We start from the raw sequence: 16,482 nt of genomic DNA, 5'->3' as shown, positions 1-16,482 counted from the left end.
AACCGTAGTAGTGGCTGAGATGCTTAACTTTCTAGAGCCTGGCTCCCCGAAATGTGGTCCATGGACCAGTAGCACCGTCTGGGAGCTTGATAGAAATGCAGTCTCAAGCCCCACCCAGACTGCATTGTAACAAGATTTCCCTGGGATTCCTGGGCACGTTAAATTCCGAGGAGCCCTAGTCTAGGCTATTTGAACTCAGCCCAAGAAAGGAGGCCCAGGGGTCTCCTAGGGACACAAGGTGAGAATATACAGGCAGAAGAACAAGGATAGGAGCTGGGGAACGGGCAGTATTTGGAACTTAGCCTGTCTGTGTGTGTCTGTCTCCACACGGGTTACTCTGTCTGTTTCTTTAACTGACTGCTCCTATCCCCGCTTTTTTCTGCCTGTTCATCAGTCTACATGGGCCTCAAACAGCTACTCCAGTCCCTGAGTCTACGGAACCCTCCAGCTTCAGAGACCACTACCAAGTGAAACCCAGGCCTTGGGTGTCTCTCTTTGCTCAGTTTCTGCACAGAGATCTTGATTGCTCAGACTCCTGGATCAGGCATCCAGCCAGCTGTGGCCAGGGAGCGAAGGGGTTATGCGGTGCCTACATGGTAGCCGGGGCCACCCTGAAGCTGTGCTCTGCGGGATGGGAGGAGAGGCTAAGCTGGAAGGGAAGGCAGGTGAGGAAAGCAACCAGTAGCTCGGCTATAGTGACTGCCTTTCCTTCATACCTCAAGCTGTGGCCTTAAAAAGTCCCATGTACCGACACAGTGCTTCAAGCAAAATACGTGTCCAATTGTCAGAGGACTGGGGATGGACAAACACATGCTAAAACCAAAAAACCAGACCTGTTGCCGTTGAGCTGATTCCGACTCATGGCAACCCCACGTGTGCAGAGTAGAACTGTACTCCACAGGGTTTTCATGGCAATGACCTTTTGGAAACTGATTGCCAGGCCTTTTTTCTGAAGTGCCTCTGGGTAGTTTCAAACTGCCAAACTTTTGGTTAGTAGCCAAGCACTTAGCTGTTTGTGCCACTCCAAATACATGCTGAAACACATGAAATGCACACCACAGACACAGGGAGCCTTCCCACACTGGCCCTGCCCTCATGGAGCTTCCCCCCCGCCATACTCTTGGTCTAAAAACAACAGAAAAAGCAAACCTGTTGCCGTCAAGTCAATTCCAACTGATAGTGACCCTATAGGACAGAGCAGAACTGCCCCATAGAGTTTCCAGGGAGTGCCTGGTGGATTCGAACAGCCAATATTTTGGTTAGCAGCCATAGCACTTAACCACTATGCCACCAGTGTTTCCACTCTTGGTCTAGGTCCCTGAATTTCATCCTTGGAATCTCAGATTGGGAGGAATCTTAGAAAAGACTTCCTTGGTCCAGTGAGTTTGAGAAACCCTGTTTACAACGGCCTCCTTTTAGAGAATCACAAGCTCAGCAGCTCACTAAAGCCTCAAACAAGTCCTGTAGAGAAGCCATCTGTCTCCCTTTGGTTAAGTTAGGGTTGCCCAAAGTTTCCCATGGATTTGTTCCTTTCACATAAATAGTACCGTCTCACAAAACCAGTGTCCAGTGGAACCCACTTTGGGAAATGTTTATCTGGTCCAAGCCTTCCTTGGATTTTTTAGATGGGGAAGCTGGGTGCAGTAATTAGAATTAAATTGACTGCATGTAACTGAGAGACAAAGGCTTAAACGACAGGAGTTACTTTCTGTCTTTTGTAAAAGAAGTCCAGAAGTAGACAAAGACTGGTACTGTGACTGTAAGGACTTCTCCGATGAGCCCAGGACAGAGCAGGGAGGCGGGGTCAGGGAGAAGATCAAGGCTTTGCTGAGGAGGAGCTCGCGTGGGTCTGGGGGTCACGGTGAGGCTGGACTAGCTTTCTCCCTCCTCCAGCCTTCCCTGGGAAGCCTGCTCTCTGAACTTGCTTAGATACCCTACACCTGGGAAGAATCGTCGGCACAAAAATTCAATTCAGTTCATCATAAAGAAAACAAAAATCCTCACAACTGGACCAATGAGCAACATCATGATAAACAGAGAAAAGATTGAAGTTGTCAAGGATTTCATTTTACTTGGATCCACAATCAACGGTCATGGAAGCAGCAGTCAAGAAGTCAAAAGACGCATTACATTGGACAAATCTGCTGCAAAGGACCTCTTCAAAGTGTTGAAGAGCAAAGATGTCACCTTGAAGACTAAGGTGCACCTGACCCAAGCCATGGTATTTTCAATCACATAATATGCATGTGAAAGCTGGACAACGAATAAGGAAGACTGAAGAAGAGTTGACGCCTTTGAATTGTGGTGTTGGCGAAGAATATTGAATGTACCATGGACTGCCCAAAGGACGAACAAATCTGTCATAGAAGAGGTACAACCAGAATGCTTCTTAGAAGCAAGGATGGTGAGACTGCATCTTACATACTTTGGACACGTTGTCAGGAGGGATCAATCCCTGCAGAAGGACATCATGCTTGGCAGAGTACAGGGTCAGTGGAAAAGAGGAAGACCCTCAATAAGGTGGATTGACACAGTGGCTACAACAATGAGTTCAAGCATAGCAATGATTGTAAGGATGGTGCAGGACCAGGCAGTGTTTCGTTCTGCTGTGCACAGGGTCGCTATGAGTCAGAACCGACTCGACGGCACCTAACAACAACAACAACATCACTTAGAGATGACTCAACTGTTGTCTTCTGGCTTCTCTTTCCTTTCCTATCCAATAGAGTGGCTGGGGACCCCATCCCTCGTTCTGTGGGTAGCCCAGCCCCCACCCCTCATCTGCAAGGGCTGATGCTCGGGGCCTGGCTTTTCTCCTGCTCCCTCTCTCTCCCGTCCTTCCTTCCTGCTGGAGATCTCCGCCTGGCAGAATGCCTGTGGCCTGTGTTGAGCTGCTTTGCTGATTCCTTCATTCTGTCCTTCGACACTGACCCCGGGATGGGGTTAGGCTTTGGCTGAGGGTCCGGGGTGGTGCGATGATGTTTAGCATAGAGAGAGAAATGGATGGCAACCACCAATTTCGTATTCGATCTCACTGTCCTGAAAATTAATGGGCTGCTCCCCATCTTACTAAATGAGTCACTTCTTAGGCCCTTGTTTACCCCGTCCTCTCTCTTACTGTTTCCCTTGAGACCCTGCTCTTCCCGTCCCTGTTAATTTCTCATGCAGAGCAATTTCACTCTCTCGTCCTTACCCAACCCAGCTCCTAGGCCACTTACCGCTACCAGGGGCTGTGGAGTTGACTCTGACTCATGGCGACCCAATATATGTTAGAGTAGAACTGAGCTCCATGGGGTTGTCAATGGCTGGTTTTTTGAAAGTAGATCGCAAGGCCTTTCTTCCGAGGCATCTTGGGGGGGACTTGAATCTTCAACCTTTTGCTTAGCAGCCAAATGTGTTTGCACCAGCCAGGGACTTCCCTAGACCATTCAGCAGTGCCCAAACTCTCCAGGTAACAATGAAATACAACTCTAGAGACCTCCCAGGATCCATCAGAGACTCTAAAATTAATTTTTTTCTTTACCATAACCCAGATGGTATTCTTGGGAGCCTCTTATTGACCAAAGCACACCCGGGCTGAGTTGAGGCAAGGTGGGATACTCTCATTCCATATAGAGAGCCTACTATGGGCAGTGCTGGGTTTGGGACTGCATGCAGAGTTGTGTTAGGCAAGACCCCTGGCCTCAAAGAGTCTAGAAGGGAAATTTAGCTCCACTATTAAGAAAATAGGAGCCTTGGCAGCACAGTGGTTAAGAGGTTGGCTGGTAACCAAAAGGTTGGCCGTTCAAATCTACCAGCTGCTCCTTGGAAACCCTATGGAGCAGTTCTACTCTATCCTATAGGGTCACTATGAGTTGGCATCAACTCAACAGCACCTAACAACAATAATTCCTTATTTTGGGGGCCGTCTGGTACATTGCAGGATATTAAGCAGCAACCCTGGCTTCTTCCTGCTAGATGCCTCCAGATATTGTTTTTTTTTTTTTTTATTTTATTAAAAAATAAGGAAGTGCCAAGTAGAGACGCACACGCACAGAGAGAAAGAGAGAGAGGGAAAGAGAAAGAGAGAAGCCTTGGCCACTCAGGGTGGCAGAGCTCTTTGGGTTGGAAGGCGAAGATAGGTTTCTTCTAGGGGGTGGCATTTGAAAGGAGCCAGATCAGACGGCTCAACTTGGGGACAAGCATGGGGGCAGCCAACCAGAGTGATTTTTCTTTAAGTCTCCCAGCTCCACATCTGACAGATTTCACCTAAACCAGCCTTCCTAAATCTCAAGCCCCATGAAACCAGTTTCTGGTATAATCTCTCTCTCTTATCTCCTCCTTGCCTTCATTTCCCATTCTCATCCCCCAAAGGATGGGAAATCTTCAAAGGGAGAGACGTGTCACTGCAAGTATACAGCCCAAGAAATGGGCCAGATAAATTATTAAAACACATAGAAAGACAGCGAGTCGTGGGGCGGGAAGCCCATGGAGGCCGAGTAGCCACCCCAGGTGGAGGGCGTGCTGGTGGCTTCTGGGGAGGCCCCTGCTCAGAGGTTTCTCATGCCAGGGCCAGGTGGGGGTCACCATTCCAATAGTGGCCAAGTCCCAAGCGTCTGCAGGGCTGGGAAGGGCCAGGCCAAAGGTGGAGGGGGCCTTTGTGTCTGGGCTGGACTTTTAGGACTTACTTCCTCCAAAACCCAAACTGGTAACTGCAGTGTTTTAGTTGTTGCTTTTATCTCTTTTTGAACTGTAAAAAGAAATTCCCAAGGGGAAAAGGGGATGTTTTTTTTCTCACAAAAGGAGAAAGCAACTACCGGTTTAAGGAAGTAACCAACTTTCTAAGCACTCTGAGAAAGAACTCTCAGGGTGTTGCTTTGATTCAGATGCACCTTGGCACAGGTGGGGGTGGGGGGAAGAAAGACAAACAGCCCCCCTCAACTGAATTCTATTTCCTCTTGAGGGGATTCTGTGGGAAGGCTCCTGAACCTCCACCTCCCTCCCCCTCCTGACCCCCATTAGCCTGTTCTTTTCACTTTCCTGCATCTCTGGGTTTCTCAGCTTCAGCACTGTTGACGTTTTGGGCTGCCTAACTCCTTGTTAAGGAGCCCTGGTGGTAAAACAGGAGCCCTGGTGGCACCGTGGTTAAAATGCTTGGCTGCGAACCCTAAGGTTAGTGGTTTGAACCCACCAGCCATTCAGTGGGAGAAAGATGTGGCAGTTTGCTCCCATGAAGATTACAGCCTTGGAAACACTATGGGGCAGTTCTGCTCTGTCCTATAGGGTCACTATGAGTCAGAATCGATTCAATGGCAGTAGGTTCTGTTGGTGGGTTGGTGGTGCAATGGTTAGGTACTGGGCTGCTAATAGAAGGGTCGGTGGTCCAAACCCATTCAGTCTCCGTTGGAGAAAAGACCTGGAGATCTGCTCCCATAAAGATTCCAACCTAGGAAACCCTATGAGGCAGTTCTACTCTGTCACGTGGGGTCACTATGAGTCAGAATCAACTTGATAACACCTGACAACAATTCCTTGTTCAAGGGGCCGGTCTGGTGCATTGTAGAGTATTAAGAAGCAACCCTGGCCTCTGCCCACTAGACGCTTCCAGATATTGCTAAATGTCCCCTGTGGCAAATCTGCTCTCTAGAGAACCACTCTAGCTGGTGCTGCCTTCTAACTTGCCACACTAGCTACCTGTTCATTGCATTTGTTGTTTTTGCCTATCTCCCCTCCACTGAGCGTGAGCTCCACAAGAATGGGAATCCTTGTCTCTTTTTTACACTGATGTATTTTAAGCTCCTAAAACAGGGCCTGTCACCTAAACCAAAACCAAGCCTGATGCCGTTGGGTCAATTCCGACTCATAGCGACCCTAGAGGACAGAGTAGAACTGCCCCCATAGAGTTTCCAAGGAGCGCCTGGTGGATTTGAACTGCCAACCTTTTGGTTAGTAGGCGTAGGTCTTAACCACTATACCACCTGGGTTTCCATTTGCAGTCCCAGCACTCTTCAAATGAAACCACCCTGCTAACACCATTAATTCAACTGCTCATAACATCAGCCTTGATTTCCATCGAAAAGGATGTGTAAAGAAGGAAGTTTGGAGCATGCAAGTAAAACACTGTTGGATGAAGAGATTTATGTCTCTGGAGGGCATTGTAATCCCGAATTTCTGTTTGGGACCCATAGAAGCTCCAGAGCTGTCCTGTCCAATACAGTAGGCAGTAGCCACCCAGAGATGCCTCAGAACACAGGCCTGGTGATCTGCCTCCGAAAGGTCACCGCCTTGAAAACCCCATGGAGCAGTTCTACAGGCACACATGGCATCAATATGAGTTGTAATCAACTGGACAGCTACTAACAACAACAACAACAGCCACATACGAGGTTCCTTGGTGGTGCAAATGGTTTGCTTTTGGCTTCTAACAGAAAGGTTGGTGGTTTGAGTCCACCCAGTGGTGCTGTGGAAGAAAGACCTGGCAATTTACTTCTGTAAGGTTACAGCTATTGAGAACCTTATGGTACGAAGTTCTACCCGGGAACATGTGGGGTGGTCATGAGTTGGAATTGACTGGACCTCCATGGGTTTGGTTCTGGTTTTTCGCCACATATGACCATTAAGCACATGCAATGTGGCTAGTTGACATATGCTCAAGTGTAAAATACACTCCGGATTTCAAACATTTAGTGCAAAGAATATAAAATACCATGTTGAAATTATAGTATTTTGTATCAATTAGGTTAAAAAAAAAAAACAAAAACATTGCCATAGAGTTGATTCTGACTTATAGTGACCCTATAAGGCAGAATGGAACTGCCCCATAGGGTTTCCAAGGCACTGGGTTTTAATCTTTATGAAAGCCGACTGCCACGTCTTTCTTCCATGGAGACACCAGTGGGTTCAAACCACTAACCTGTCCGTTAGCAGCCTAGCACTTTAACCATTGTGCCACCAGGGCTCTTTACATATTGGCTTAAACCCAGACCCACTTATGGCTTAGATAGACTATATTATTAAAATTATTATCACTTGTTTCTTTTTACGGAAACCCTGGTGGTGTAGTGGTTAAGTGCTACCGCTACTAACCAAAGGGTCGGCAGTTCAAATCCACCAGGCGTTCCTTGGAAGCTGTATGGGGCAGTTCTACTCTGTCCTATAAGGTCGCTATGCGTTGGAATCGACTCGACGGCAATGGGTTTGGTTTTTGGTTTTGGTTTCTTTTTAACGTGGCTATTTTTTACTAGAATATTTACAATGGCATATGTGTCCCACATGATATTTCTATTGGACAGGGCTGCTCTGGGGGTAGGCAAAAGGAGCAGAATTGAGCCTCCATTTTACAGATCATAAGACGGAGGGTCACAGAGAGCACTCATTCAAGGGGCAGAGCTGGTCCCCCCACTTTGAGCTCGGAGTTTTCTTTTCCCACGTCCAGGGACCCAAAGTGAACCTGACAACAGACCCACGGTGTACCTGACATTGCAAGCATTCTGTCCGAGAACCACAAAGGTGGGGTGGAGCCCCTTGATGTCGCCCTCCCCTCCGCAGAGACCTCCCCAGACAAAACAAACAAGCCCTTGGGTCTGCCGAATTGCAGCGGGGAGCGGAAACCAAAGAAGATCAAAGACCCAGCGGCTACCCCCTTCAGGGCTGCGCAGCTGGCAGCGTGCCCCAATCCCAGGCGGGCACCCACAGCCCAGGGACCAGGGGATCTGAGCCATTGGCTGACAACTCGGGGATTTTGGACACTTGTCACCAGGAGCGGGCTGTACTCACAACTGGCCCAAGGCGCGGCGAGAGGATGGATTGGGGCCAGAGGAGCTTCCTCTGGGTTTCCAAATGAACAGCCAGAGAAGGCAGGGGTGGGAGCTGGGGTGGATAATAAGTGAACACTTTCTGCAGAAGGCAGATCATGGAAAGGCTGGGAAGCAGCAATGCAGTAGGCGCGCAGTAGCTCCTGTTTCCTTTCCCAGCCTCAGTTCCCCACCTGTACACTGGGGCAGCGGAGTCCTGCCCTGCTGACTTCCAGGAAATGGAGCGCGGAGGAAAGGCACAGCACTTTTTGGCAGGGGATGTTCTAGGCTCGGCAAGACCCAAGGGGGGGTCTGTCCCAATAACGCCTCCTGGCCAGTGCTTCCCTACCGGGGTCCCCAACCCCCCGGCCCCGGCCAGAAGTAGCAGACTGCGGGGGGGCGCTGTGTTGGCCCCACCACCCTCGCGTTGCGCTGCGCCCCGCCCCTGCCCGCGGCCCCGCCCCGAGCCCGCCCCCTCCGCGGCCCGCCTCGCCTTTGATGCGCCGCGCCCGGCCAATGGGCGCGCGGGGAGGCGCGGGTCTCGGCGGCGGGCTGGGGGTGGGCGCGCCCCGGCGTCAGTAGGGCCGCGGTTACGGCGGCAGGACGCGTCTCGGTGCTGCCTCGGGCTTCGCTCGGCTCGGGGGCTGCTCCGGGAGGAGAGCGAGACCAGGCGCGCCGCCGGGCCCGGGGGCCGGGCGCATGGCTTAGGGGTGCCCCCGGCCGCCGCGCCCCCAGCATGGGGAAACTTCACTCCAAGCCGGGTCAGTGCCCCCGCCGCGCGCGCCTGTTCCCGGGCTCCCGCCTCCCTCGCCAGCGCGATCGCTAACTCTCTCCCTCTCCTTTCTTTCTGGCTCCCGCCGCCGCCGCCGCCGCGCGCGATGTGCCTTCAGCCGCCGTGTGCAAGCGCAGGGAGAGCCCGGAAGGTAGGGGCGCGCTGGGCGCGGACCCGGGGGACGGACTGGGGACGCACCGCAGACGGCGGCGGAACGGCTCAGTCCCCCGGATCTTATTACCAGGGCCATCCCCCTCCTCAACTGCGGCCGCCGGTCCCAGAAACCCGCTGCCGAAGCAGCATCCGTACCCCCTTCTCTGTCCCTCAGACCCTGTCCCCGAGGTCCAGCGCTTCTGACTCGCAACCCCTCCCCCCTCCCGTGGTCCCCTCCCTCGGCGCCCACTGTTCTCGCTCTTCTGACCCCCAAACTCCTCCTCCTTGGGTCCTCCCCCCCCGCACTCCTTTCTGGGTCCCTGCTCCTGGAGCTTTCCTGAACCCCCTTTTGATCACCTGCGTGTCCTTCTCTCGGATCCTGCCCCAGTTTTCCAGCCCCCTCCGGGCCCCCGATGTCTTTGCTTTCCTTTGCCGCGCCCACCCTCTCCCTCCCCTCTCGGGTAACTTTCGGCCCGGGGGCCAGACTCAGGGGCTGCGTGTCGTCCTCGCCCCAGGTGACAGCTTCGCGGTGAGCGCCGCCTGGGCTCGGAAAGGCATCGAAGAGTGGATCGGGAGGCAGCGCTGCCCCAGCGTCGGCCCGGGACCCAGACCGCTGCGAGCAGCGGGCACTGTCGGCAGAGGCACCCGGGTACGATCCCTACCCCACCCCATCCCTCCAACCCTCCCAGCTTCAGAGCTGGATCTCCATCTCCACCCACCCCAACTTATAAGCACCCTTTCTGGAACAGCTTCTGGGAGCAAAACTCTCTTCTCAGCTGCTGGCTGCCGTGCCGCACTCACAGGGCCCTGTGCCCTCATGCCTCGGGGTTGGCCTGGGCTGGCTCTAGGGGAGGGGCTGGTGCAGGTCCAGCTGATGGAGGAAGCTCGGTGCTGGAGGGATTTGGGGGCCTGTTCAGACTTCTACCTTGATTTCTGTGGCCAACATTCAAAGGTGGGTTTGGAGATGAGCTAGGGAGAGAGGAGGTACCCAAGGGTGGCCCCAGGATCTTGTGGCTGCCTCTGGAATGTGTTCCGGGTGCCTGTGGCATTCATCAGTGCCACCTGCCCAGGAGTTTCAGTAGAGCAAACTGCGATCTAGGTGGCAGGACTCTGGGGGCTCCGGGATCTGGTAGAACCCTTAGCTTGGCTCACAAGGGGAGAGAGAGCCTCATTCCACTATGGCCTGGGCTCACCCCTGAGCCTTCACTCAGTGGGTCTGGCCAGTGGGTCCTTGAGTTGTTCTGGCTGGGGGAAGGAGGGGGAGTAGGTGTGACCCGGAGCCAGCAAGTCCAGCCCCAGCTCCTGGCCTGGCACTGGTGTTCACAGATGTCCTCTGAGCTCTGGAGCTCTGTACAGGGTGGTCTGTGTGGAACTCTAGCAAGCCAAGGATCAAAGGATGAATCAACTATTTGATGTGACACTTAATTTTTACTTCGAGGGGGTTAGAACAGACTGAGTCTCAGGTCTGGTTAGCTCTTTGGTCTTGTCTGTGAGCTCAGGAGGAGCTGGGTGGAGCCTTCAAATGTGTGTATATATTTGGACAGAGGGCTCAGCTGCAGGGGCCGGTAATGGGAGGTGGGCCTGTGGGTAAAGCTGATTCTGGTGCGTGTATGAAATTAGCTTCTATCTCTTTCTCTACTGCCACTCATCCGTGGGGCCTTTCTCTTCTCAGTTCTGTCCATCTGTTGGTTGGGTTGGAACTGGGGCTGCTGTCCTGGATGGGGGCGTGGCATTGGGGGTCCTTTAAAAACAGAACTACAGACTTCTCCTCCCCCACCATTTCTTGTTGTTGTTCTTCTACTTTATTTAAAGCCCAATGAAAATGATCCCATTTAGCTGTATGGACAAACGCGTTTATAGCTCAAGATGGAGGTCAACTGAGTGGATTCCCATTAATCACGTTTCGGGTTTTTTGCAGCCTGTTTATTTTTACAAAGTATTCTTGCAGACTGACATTTATTTGCAGTTCTTTTTTTTTTTCTTTTTTCCTTTCCTAAACTGCCAGGCAGCTCGCTCCATGCTGGAGGGGAAACTTGAAATAGAGCGAGGGCTTACTTCAATTGACTTTTATCTTCAAAGCCATAACAAATGTTACCCGCATGTTTTTGGTGGGTCTCCTTGGCATTCAGTCCGGGAGGATGGGAGGGAGGAGGAAGGAAGGAGAGGAAAACAAAAGTCCTTCGTTTTTAATTAAATAGTAGTGTTCTCAGCAAGAGGAACGTGAGCCAGTAAAAGTTGCCATTGGGAGGATGAGGGAGGGTGGGCAGGGGCCCTCAGCTTAAGTCTGTGGCTTTGGTGAAGTCACGGAATTTTGTTGCCTGGTTTCCCCCAGCTGAGGACACTAGGATAGTGCTTGCCTGTCCCCTCCCTACCTCCCCTCCTCTCTCAGGGAAACACTGAGTGGTCATTAATGTTTGTTCAAAGCACTTTTGAAGATGTGAGGCTCAGAGCCATGGGCGTGACATTTGTTAGGCGGTTGGAGCGTGGGCCTAGCCATCAAAGATGTTGTGTGTGGGGGGGGGGAGGGCAAACCATGCCTCCTGGAGAGCATCCTTGGTGAGGGGACCCGGACGCCTGGGTTTTCACCAGCCCTGGCCCAAGATGGCCCAGTTACTGAGTTCACAGAGGTGGGGTTGGCAAGGCTGGCCCCAGGTTCCCTCTGAGGGGTGGACAGGGTGAGCTGAAATACAATGGCCTCTCCCAAGGTGCCTTGCAGCACTGCTGAGACCTGCAAGGCCATTTTATGTGGTACCTGGAGGGGTATTTTTAGTCTAAATAGTTCTGTATTTCTTTTGCCAGAAAAAAATAAGTAGGACATCAAACCCATGATTTCACGGGTATTATTGCTGAGGATAAAGCTAAGCTGAAAGAGAGTCAATTTAAAGTCAATTCAGAGAAAAATATGACATAGGCAGTAGCCCAGGTGGGCAGGATTGTGAAGGTGGGAGGTGGGCAGGATTGTGAGGGTGGGAGGTGGGCAGGATTGTGAAGGTGGGAGGTGGTCAGAATGGTGAAGGTGGGAAGTGGGCAGGATTGTGAGGGTGGGAGGTGGTCAGAGTTGTGAAGGTGGGAGCAGAGTGCCCAGTGTTTGGGAAACACCAAGATACCGAACAGGCCAGCAGTGGGCAGCCTTCAGTCTGGCTTAATTTCCTTGATTCCTACCAGGACGGAAAGGGTGGCTGGCAGGTTCTTCTGTTAGATCATCAGTAAGTAGGAGGGTGTGGCCTCCAAAGTCTGCTGGGTTCCAGGGGCTGGCAGAGGTCCCCAACAAGCCCTACATCTGTCTTGCGGATGGCTTCTGTCTCCATTTTTTCATCAAGCCTTCCACCAAAGTAGCTGGGGATAGTTTAGTGGCACATCCAACTTGCATTACTATTGTTGCACTGATTGTTGTTGTTGTTGTTAGCTGCCATCGGGTTGGGCCCGACTCATGGTGACCCCACAGACAACAAAATGAAACACTGCCTGATCCTGCGACATCCCCGTGATTGGTTGCAGATGGGACTGTTGTGGTCCACAGGGTTTTTACTGGCTGATTTTCGGTAGTAGATAGCCAGGCCTTTCTTCCTAGTCTGTCTTAGTCTGGAAGTGCCTCTGAAACCTGTTCGACATCATGGCAACGCCCAAGCCTCCACTGACAGATGGGTGGTGGCCGTGAATGAGGTACATTGGGCAGGAATCAAACCCAGGTCTCCTGCATGAAAGGCAAGCATTCTACCACTGAACCACCAATTGTAGTGATTAAAACAAAAAACGAAAACCAAACAAACCCGTTGCTGTCAAATTGATTCCGACTGCTATTTATTAACTGCCTGTGTGTGCACATTTCGTACATGATCTTAATCCTCCCCATAACCCTCTAAAGTTGCCAGCCAGCTGGTATGGACTATTTTTCTCCTCTTTGGAGCACTTTCCAGGAAAAAAGGAAATCATGTGTGGCAAAGCCTCGTGTCAGTAATTCCCTAGAAGTGGCATGTGGACCAGCTGCGAGCACTTTGGGGTGAGCTGGCTGTGGGGCAGGTAGAATTGGGAGGAGCCCCTGCTTGCCTTCTTCCTCCCTGATGGGGTCTGGAGACCTTGGTAAGTGGTCAGCATGCAGGCCGTAAACGAAACCTGCCCTCCTGCATGCAAAAATAAGTGAGGTCAGGCTCTGCCACAACAGCTGTGTCACTTCCTATAGCATTTTACCTTTGCATGCCTCAGTTACCTCATCTGTAAAATGGGTGCAGTAATATTCTCATCCCTGGCAGGGTTATGCCAGATAACTCTTCAAAAAGAACAGAACCTGGGAAGAGTGGTGCTGGAAGGTTCACTGAAAGGCTGGTAGGGTGACAGTGGGAAGGAAGGCTCTAAGCAGGGAGAGTTAGAGCTCAGGCTAAGGCTTGAGCTGCTACTCTTTCCACGTGCACACGTGCGCTCCAAGGGAATATGAGCCCCCAGGAGAAAAATAATGAGAAATGTGAGTACTTCGAAAGACAGAGGAGCCCTGGTAAAGTGTTCGGCTGCTAACTGAAAGGTTGGCGGTTTGAACCCACCCAGCTGCTCCATGGGAGAAAGACCTGGTGATCTATCTGCTCCCATAAAGATTTCAGCCTAGAACTCTATGAGGCAGTTCCAGTGTGTCACATGGGATCGCTATGAGTTGAAATTGACTTGATGCCAACTAACAACAACAGAAACCCTGGTGGCATAGTGGTTGAGTTCAGCTGCTAACCAAAAGGTCAGCAGTTCGAATCCACCAGGCACTCCTTGGAAACCCTATGGGGCAGTTCTACTCTGTCCCCTAGGGCCGCTATGAGTCGGAATCGACTTGAGGGCAATAGGTTGTTTTTTTGTAATGACAACAGCAGTGATATGAAAGGCAATAAACTGAACAGTTTATATGCCAGAAAACAATTCACGCTAAACAGAATTAGAAATTAAAACAAGCCTAATAATATCAGCGAGATACAGGGGTACCTTGCGCACATGAAATACCACAGGCAGTTACATAGGAAAACCAGGTGGAAGTGCTGGATATAGAAAACACAATGGGCAAAACAAAAAAGCCTAATGGATTGAGTCGCATAGTGGACACAGATGTTGGACAGGAAAACACTTGGAGAGACAGAAACCTGGGTGCCTGTGTGCACACTCACGTGGCATGTGTACAACCATATTGAAAACAGTCCCCTCCCCGCCCCCCAGCTTGGCCCTTTTGTTCTTTTATAGCAGAGCTGCATGAAGAAATAAGCTGGAAGCCACAGCCAGGCAAGCCTGCCTCTGGATCAAAGGCGGCTGCCAGGCGGTTTGGTAATTTGATTAGGGGGCACCCAGCGCGTTTTGATATTTGGGAGAGATTAGAAAGGTGCAGGCCCGGTTGGAGCCCGCGTGGACTGAGCGTGCTGGGTGATGAGATTGGAAGCTGGCCCAGCTGCTACCCGAGTGCCGGATTCCAGGGGAATTACCCTTGAATGATACCGGTTGGCACAATTAAAAGGCCCCATGTCTTCACCATATGGAAAGTGTTAGACCTCCTTACGTGGTTTCAAAGCTATGTGCCGGGAGGTGGACTTGACATTTGAGGTAAAGCATAAATTAAATATTTGGTGTTTTAGAATTAAAAGATGATTTGCTTTGAGGCTGGTAGAGGACCTGGGGTCGAGGTATTCAGGCCCCTGCTCGCTGGCAGCCTGGAGTTCTCCATGGAGTGTCTTTTCTGCCCACGGGCACCCTGGCCAGCCTCACAGCCCCACCTTGGAGTGTTCTTTATCCCTGGGGAATGGGAAGGAGAGATGGGGAAAGCTGGAGCTGGGCAAAATGCCAGGTGAGACTTCTGGCTTTCATAGGCCCGGTTCCCTAGGATGGTGGGTGGTGGGCAAAATTGTCGTGTTCTGAGTACTTTAATTCCTTTCTGTGATGTGGTCTCTGGCAGAGGCTTCTAGAAGTGTCTTGCCTGCCCTCTGAAGCTTTTCTTCTTTGAGAAGGAGGCTGGTTCCCCCTGAGTCAGGCCCGCATGCATGTTCTCTTCCCTAGATTTCAGGGATAGCTCCGCTACTGTCACATTTCATGAGGATGTCATAAGCCCAGGGAGATGCTAAACCAGGAGGCAATGGCCCTGTGTTCCACAGCGTCATAGAACTTGGGGGCCTTTTTATTCCCTCACCTGGTGAGGATGTCAGGAATGAGGAGACAAGGTAGACAGAGAGAGAGTGGTCTTCCTTTAAGAAGCTCTTTGTACCAGGAACCTCAACCACCACCGAGGGACCAGATTGTCCCTGAGCATTTAAAACATCAAGGCTGGGCCATTGAGCAATAAAAGAGTCATTTCCTGAGTGAACCGTCTTCACTGTGGTATCCCTGGGGCACATGGTAGACCTCATGATGTATTTGCTGAATGAATGAATCAGAGTAGAAGATAGATGAGGCCACCGTTCCTGCCCCTTCCCCCACATCCTCTCCCCCAGCCAGCTTTTCTCCTTTTATTCCTGCTTGTAAATTCCCTCTTCCTCAAGATCCCACTGTCCCAAGTAGAAGTAGGCATTTTTCTTCAGTCACTATTAATTACTAGCTCCCTAACTGTGTTAGGCACTGGGGATGTGGTAGAGAATAAAAGAGACGTGGTCCCTGACTTCTGGTAGCTTCCAGTCTAATAAAGGAGACAAAGATGAAGCAAATGAACAGGCCCATTAATAGACAATGGATGGCACAAACTGTTAAGCCTAAGGGTTGGTGGTTTGAACTCACCCACAGGCATCTTGGAAGACAGGCCTAGCGATGTGCTTCTGAAAGGTCACACTCTTGAAATCCCTACTGAGCAGTTCTACTCTGCACACATGGGGTTGCTGTAAGCTGGAATTGACTCGACGACAACTAATAACAACAACCTTTGTGAGAAGCACCCTGAAGGCAGCAGGCAGGATGTGCTGGAAAAGCAATGCGCAGGAAGAGGTGGTTTTGAAGCAAAGACCCGAAGGACACTGAGGAAGAAAGTGTGGGAAGAGGGAATGGCATTTTGCAGGGAAAGCTGCGTGAGGCTCCAGGCTTGTTCTTGTTCGCGGAACATTGGTGGTGACTGGGGTTTGCCGGGAGGCCTGTGTGTGGAACCCGGGCCAGGTGGTCGAGAAGGGACTGTGGGCTCCAAGTGGCTGTGCGGCCATGTGGGCACAGGTGAGGTGGAGACTTGGAATGTGGCAGTCTTCCCTGGTTCTCAGTCTTTCTGAAAAGTCCTTCCCATCAGCTGCTCTTGGCACGTTTGAGCTACCTGTCTCTCTGAGCAGGTGTTTGGAGCAGGGTGGGTGTTCAGTGTGCTGCCTGACTGGTGAGCATGCTCCTGAGAGCTGATGAATGCGGAGAGTCATATTCAGGGATTCGGGGCACTATCCTAGCAGTCTGAATGGGTTGGTGGCCTCGCTGCCTCTGGGAAGAGAAGGGTTGCTGTAGGGCCAGGAAACCAGCCGTTGTGCAGTGTTGGGGGCAGGAGGGATGAACTGGCTGCTCAAGGGCAGAGGGAGGCACCAAGGGCTGGGGAACTAGAGCCAGTGACTCGCCAATCCCAGAGAGGACCCATCCTGCCCCAGAGCTGCTGTGAGCCTATGCCTCAGGGGAGAGGGTCGTTTACCTTTGTTTACCAGATTTGTCTGAGAAAGGTGAGTATGAAGTGACCCTCTGGTCAGGGGGCTAGGGCAGTGGTCCACACAGGAGCTCTGAGGCACTGGTGAGTCAGGTAGCCCAGAATCCTCCCAGCTCCAGTGTTCTTCTTGTTGCACCTGGATCCCTGGCTGTGGGTTCCCAACGTGCTCCAGT

At 51.6% G+C, this 16,482-nt stretch overlaps 1 protein-coding gene across 1 annotated transcript in view; it reads left to right on the top strand.

The window, feature by feature from the left end:
• The first annotated feature begins 580 nt into the window (after positions 1-580).
• Positions 581-16,482, top strand: part of NKD1 (NKD inhibitor of WNT signaling pathway 1) — a 112,814-nt gene continuing 96,912 nt past the window's right edge. Inside the window, exons 1-3 of the mRNA XM_064273516.1 lie at positions 581-665; positions 7,528-7,767; positions 7,953-9,346. Coding sequence (XP_064129586.1) covers positions 581-665; positions 7,528-7,767; positions 7,953-9,346 — 1,719 coding nt within the window. The remainder of the gene's footprint in view (positions 666-7,527; positions 7,768-7,952; positions 9,347-16,482) is intronic.

This window comes from Loxodonta africana, chromosome 21 (genome assembly GCF_030014295.1).
Source record: "Loxodonta africana isolate mLoxAfr1 chromosome 21, mLoxAfr1.hap2, whole genome shotgun sequence".
In the NCBI taxonomy this organism is placed as follows: domain Eukaryota; kingdom Metazoa; phylum Chordata; class Mammalia; order Proboscidea; family Elephantidae; genus Loxodonta; species Loxodonta africana.
The sequence above is the reverse complement of the archived record's forward strand: the minus strand, read 5'-3'. Positions and strand labels throughout refer to the sequence as shown.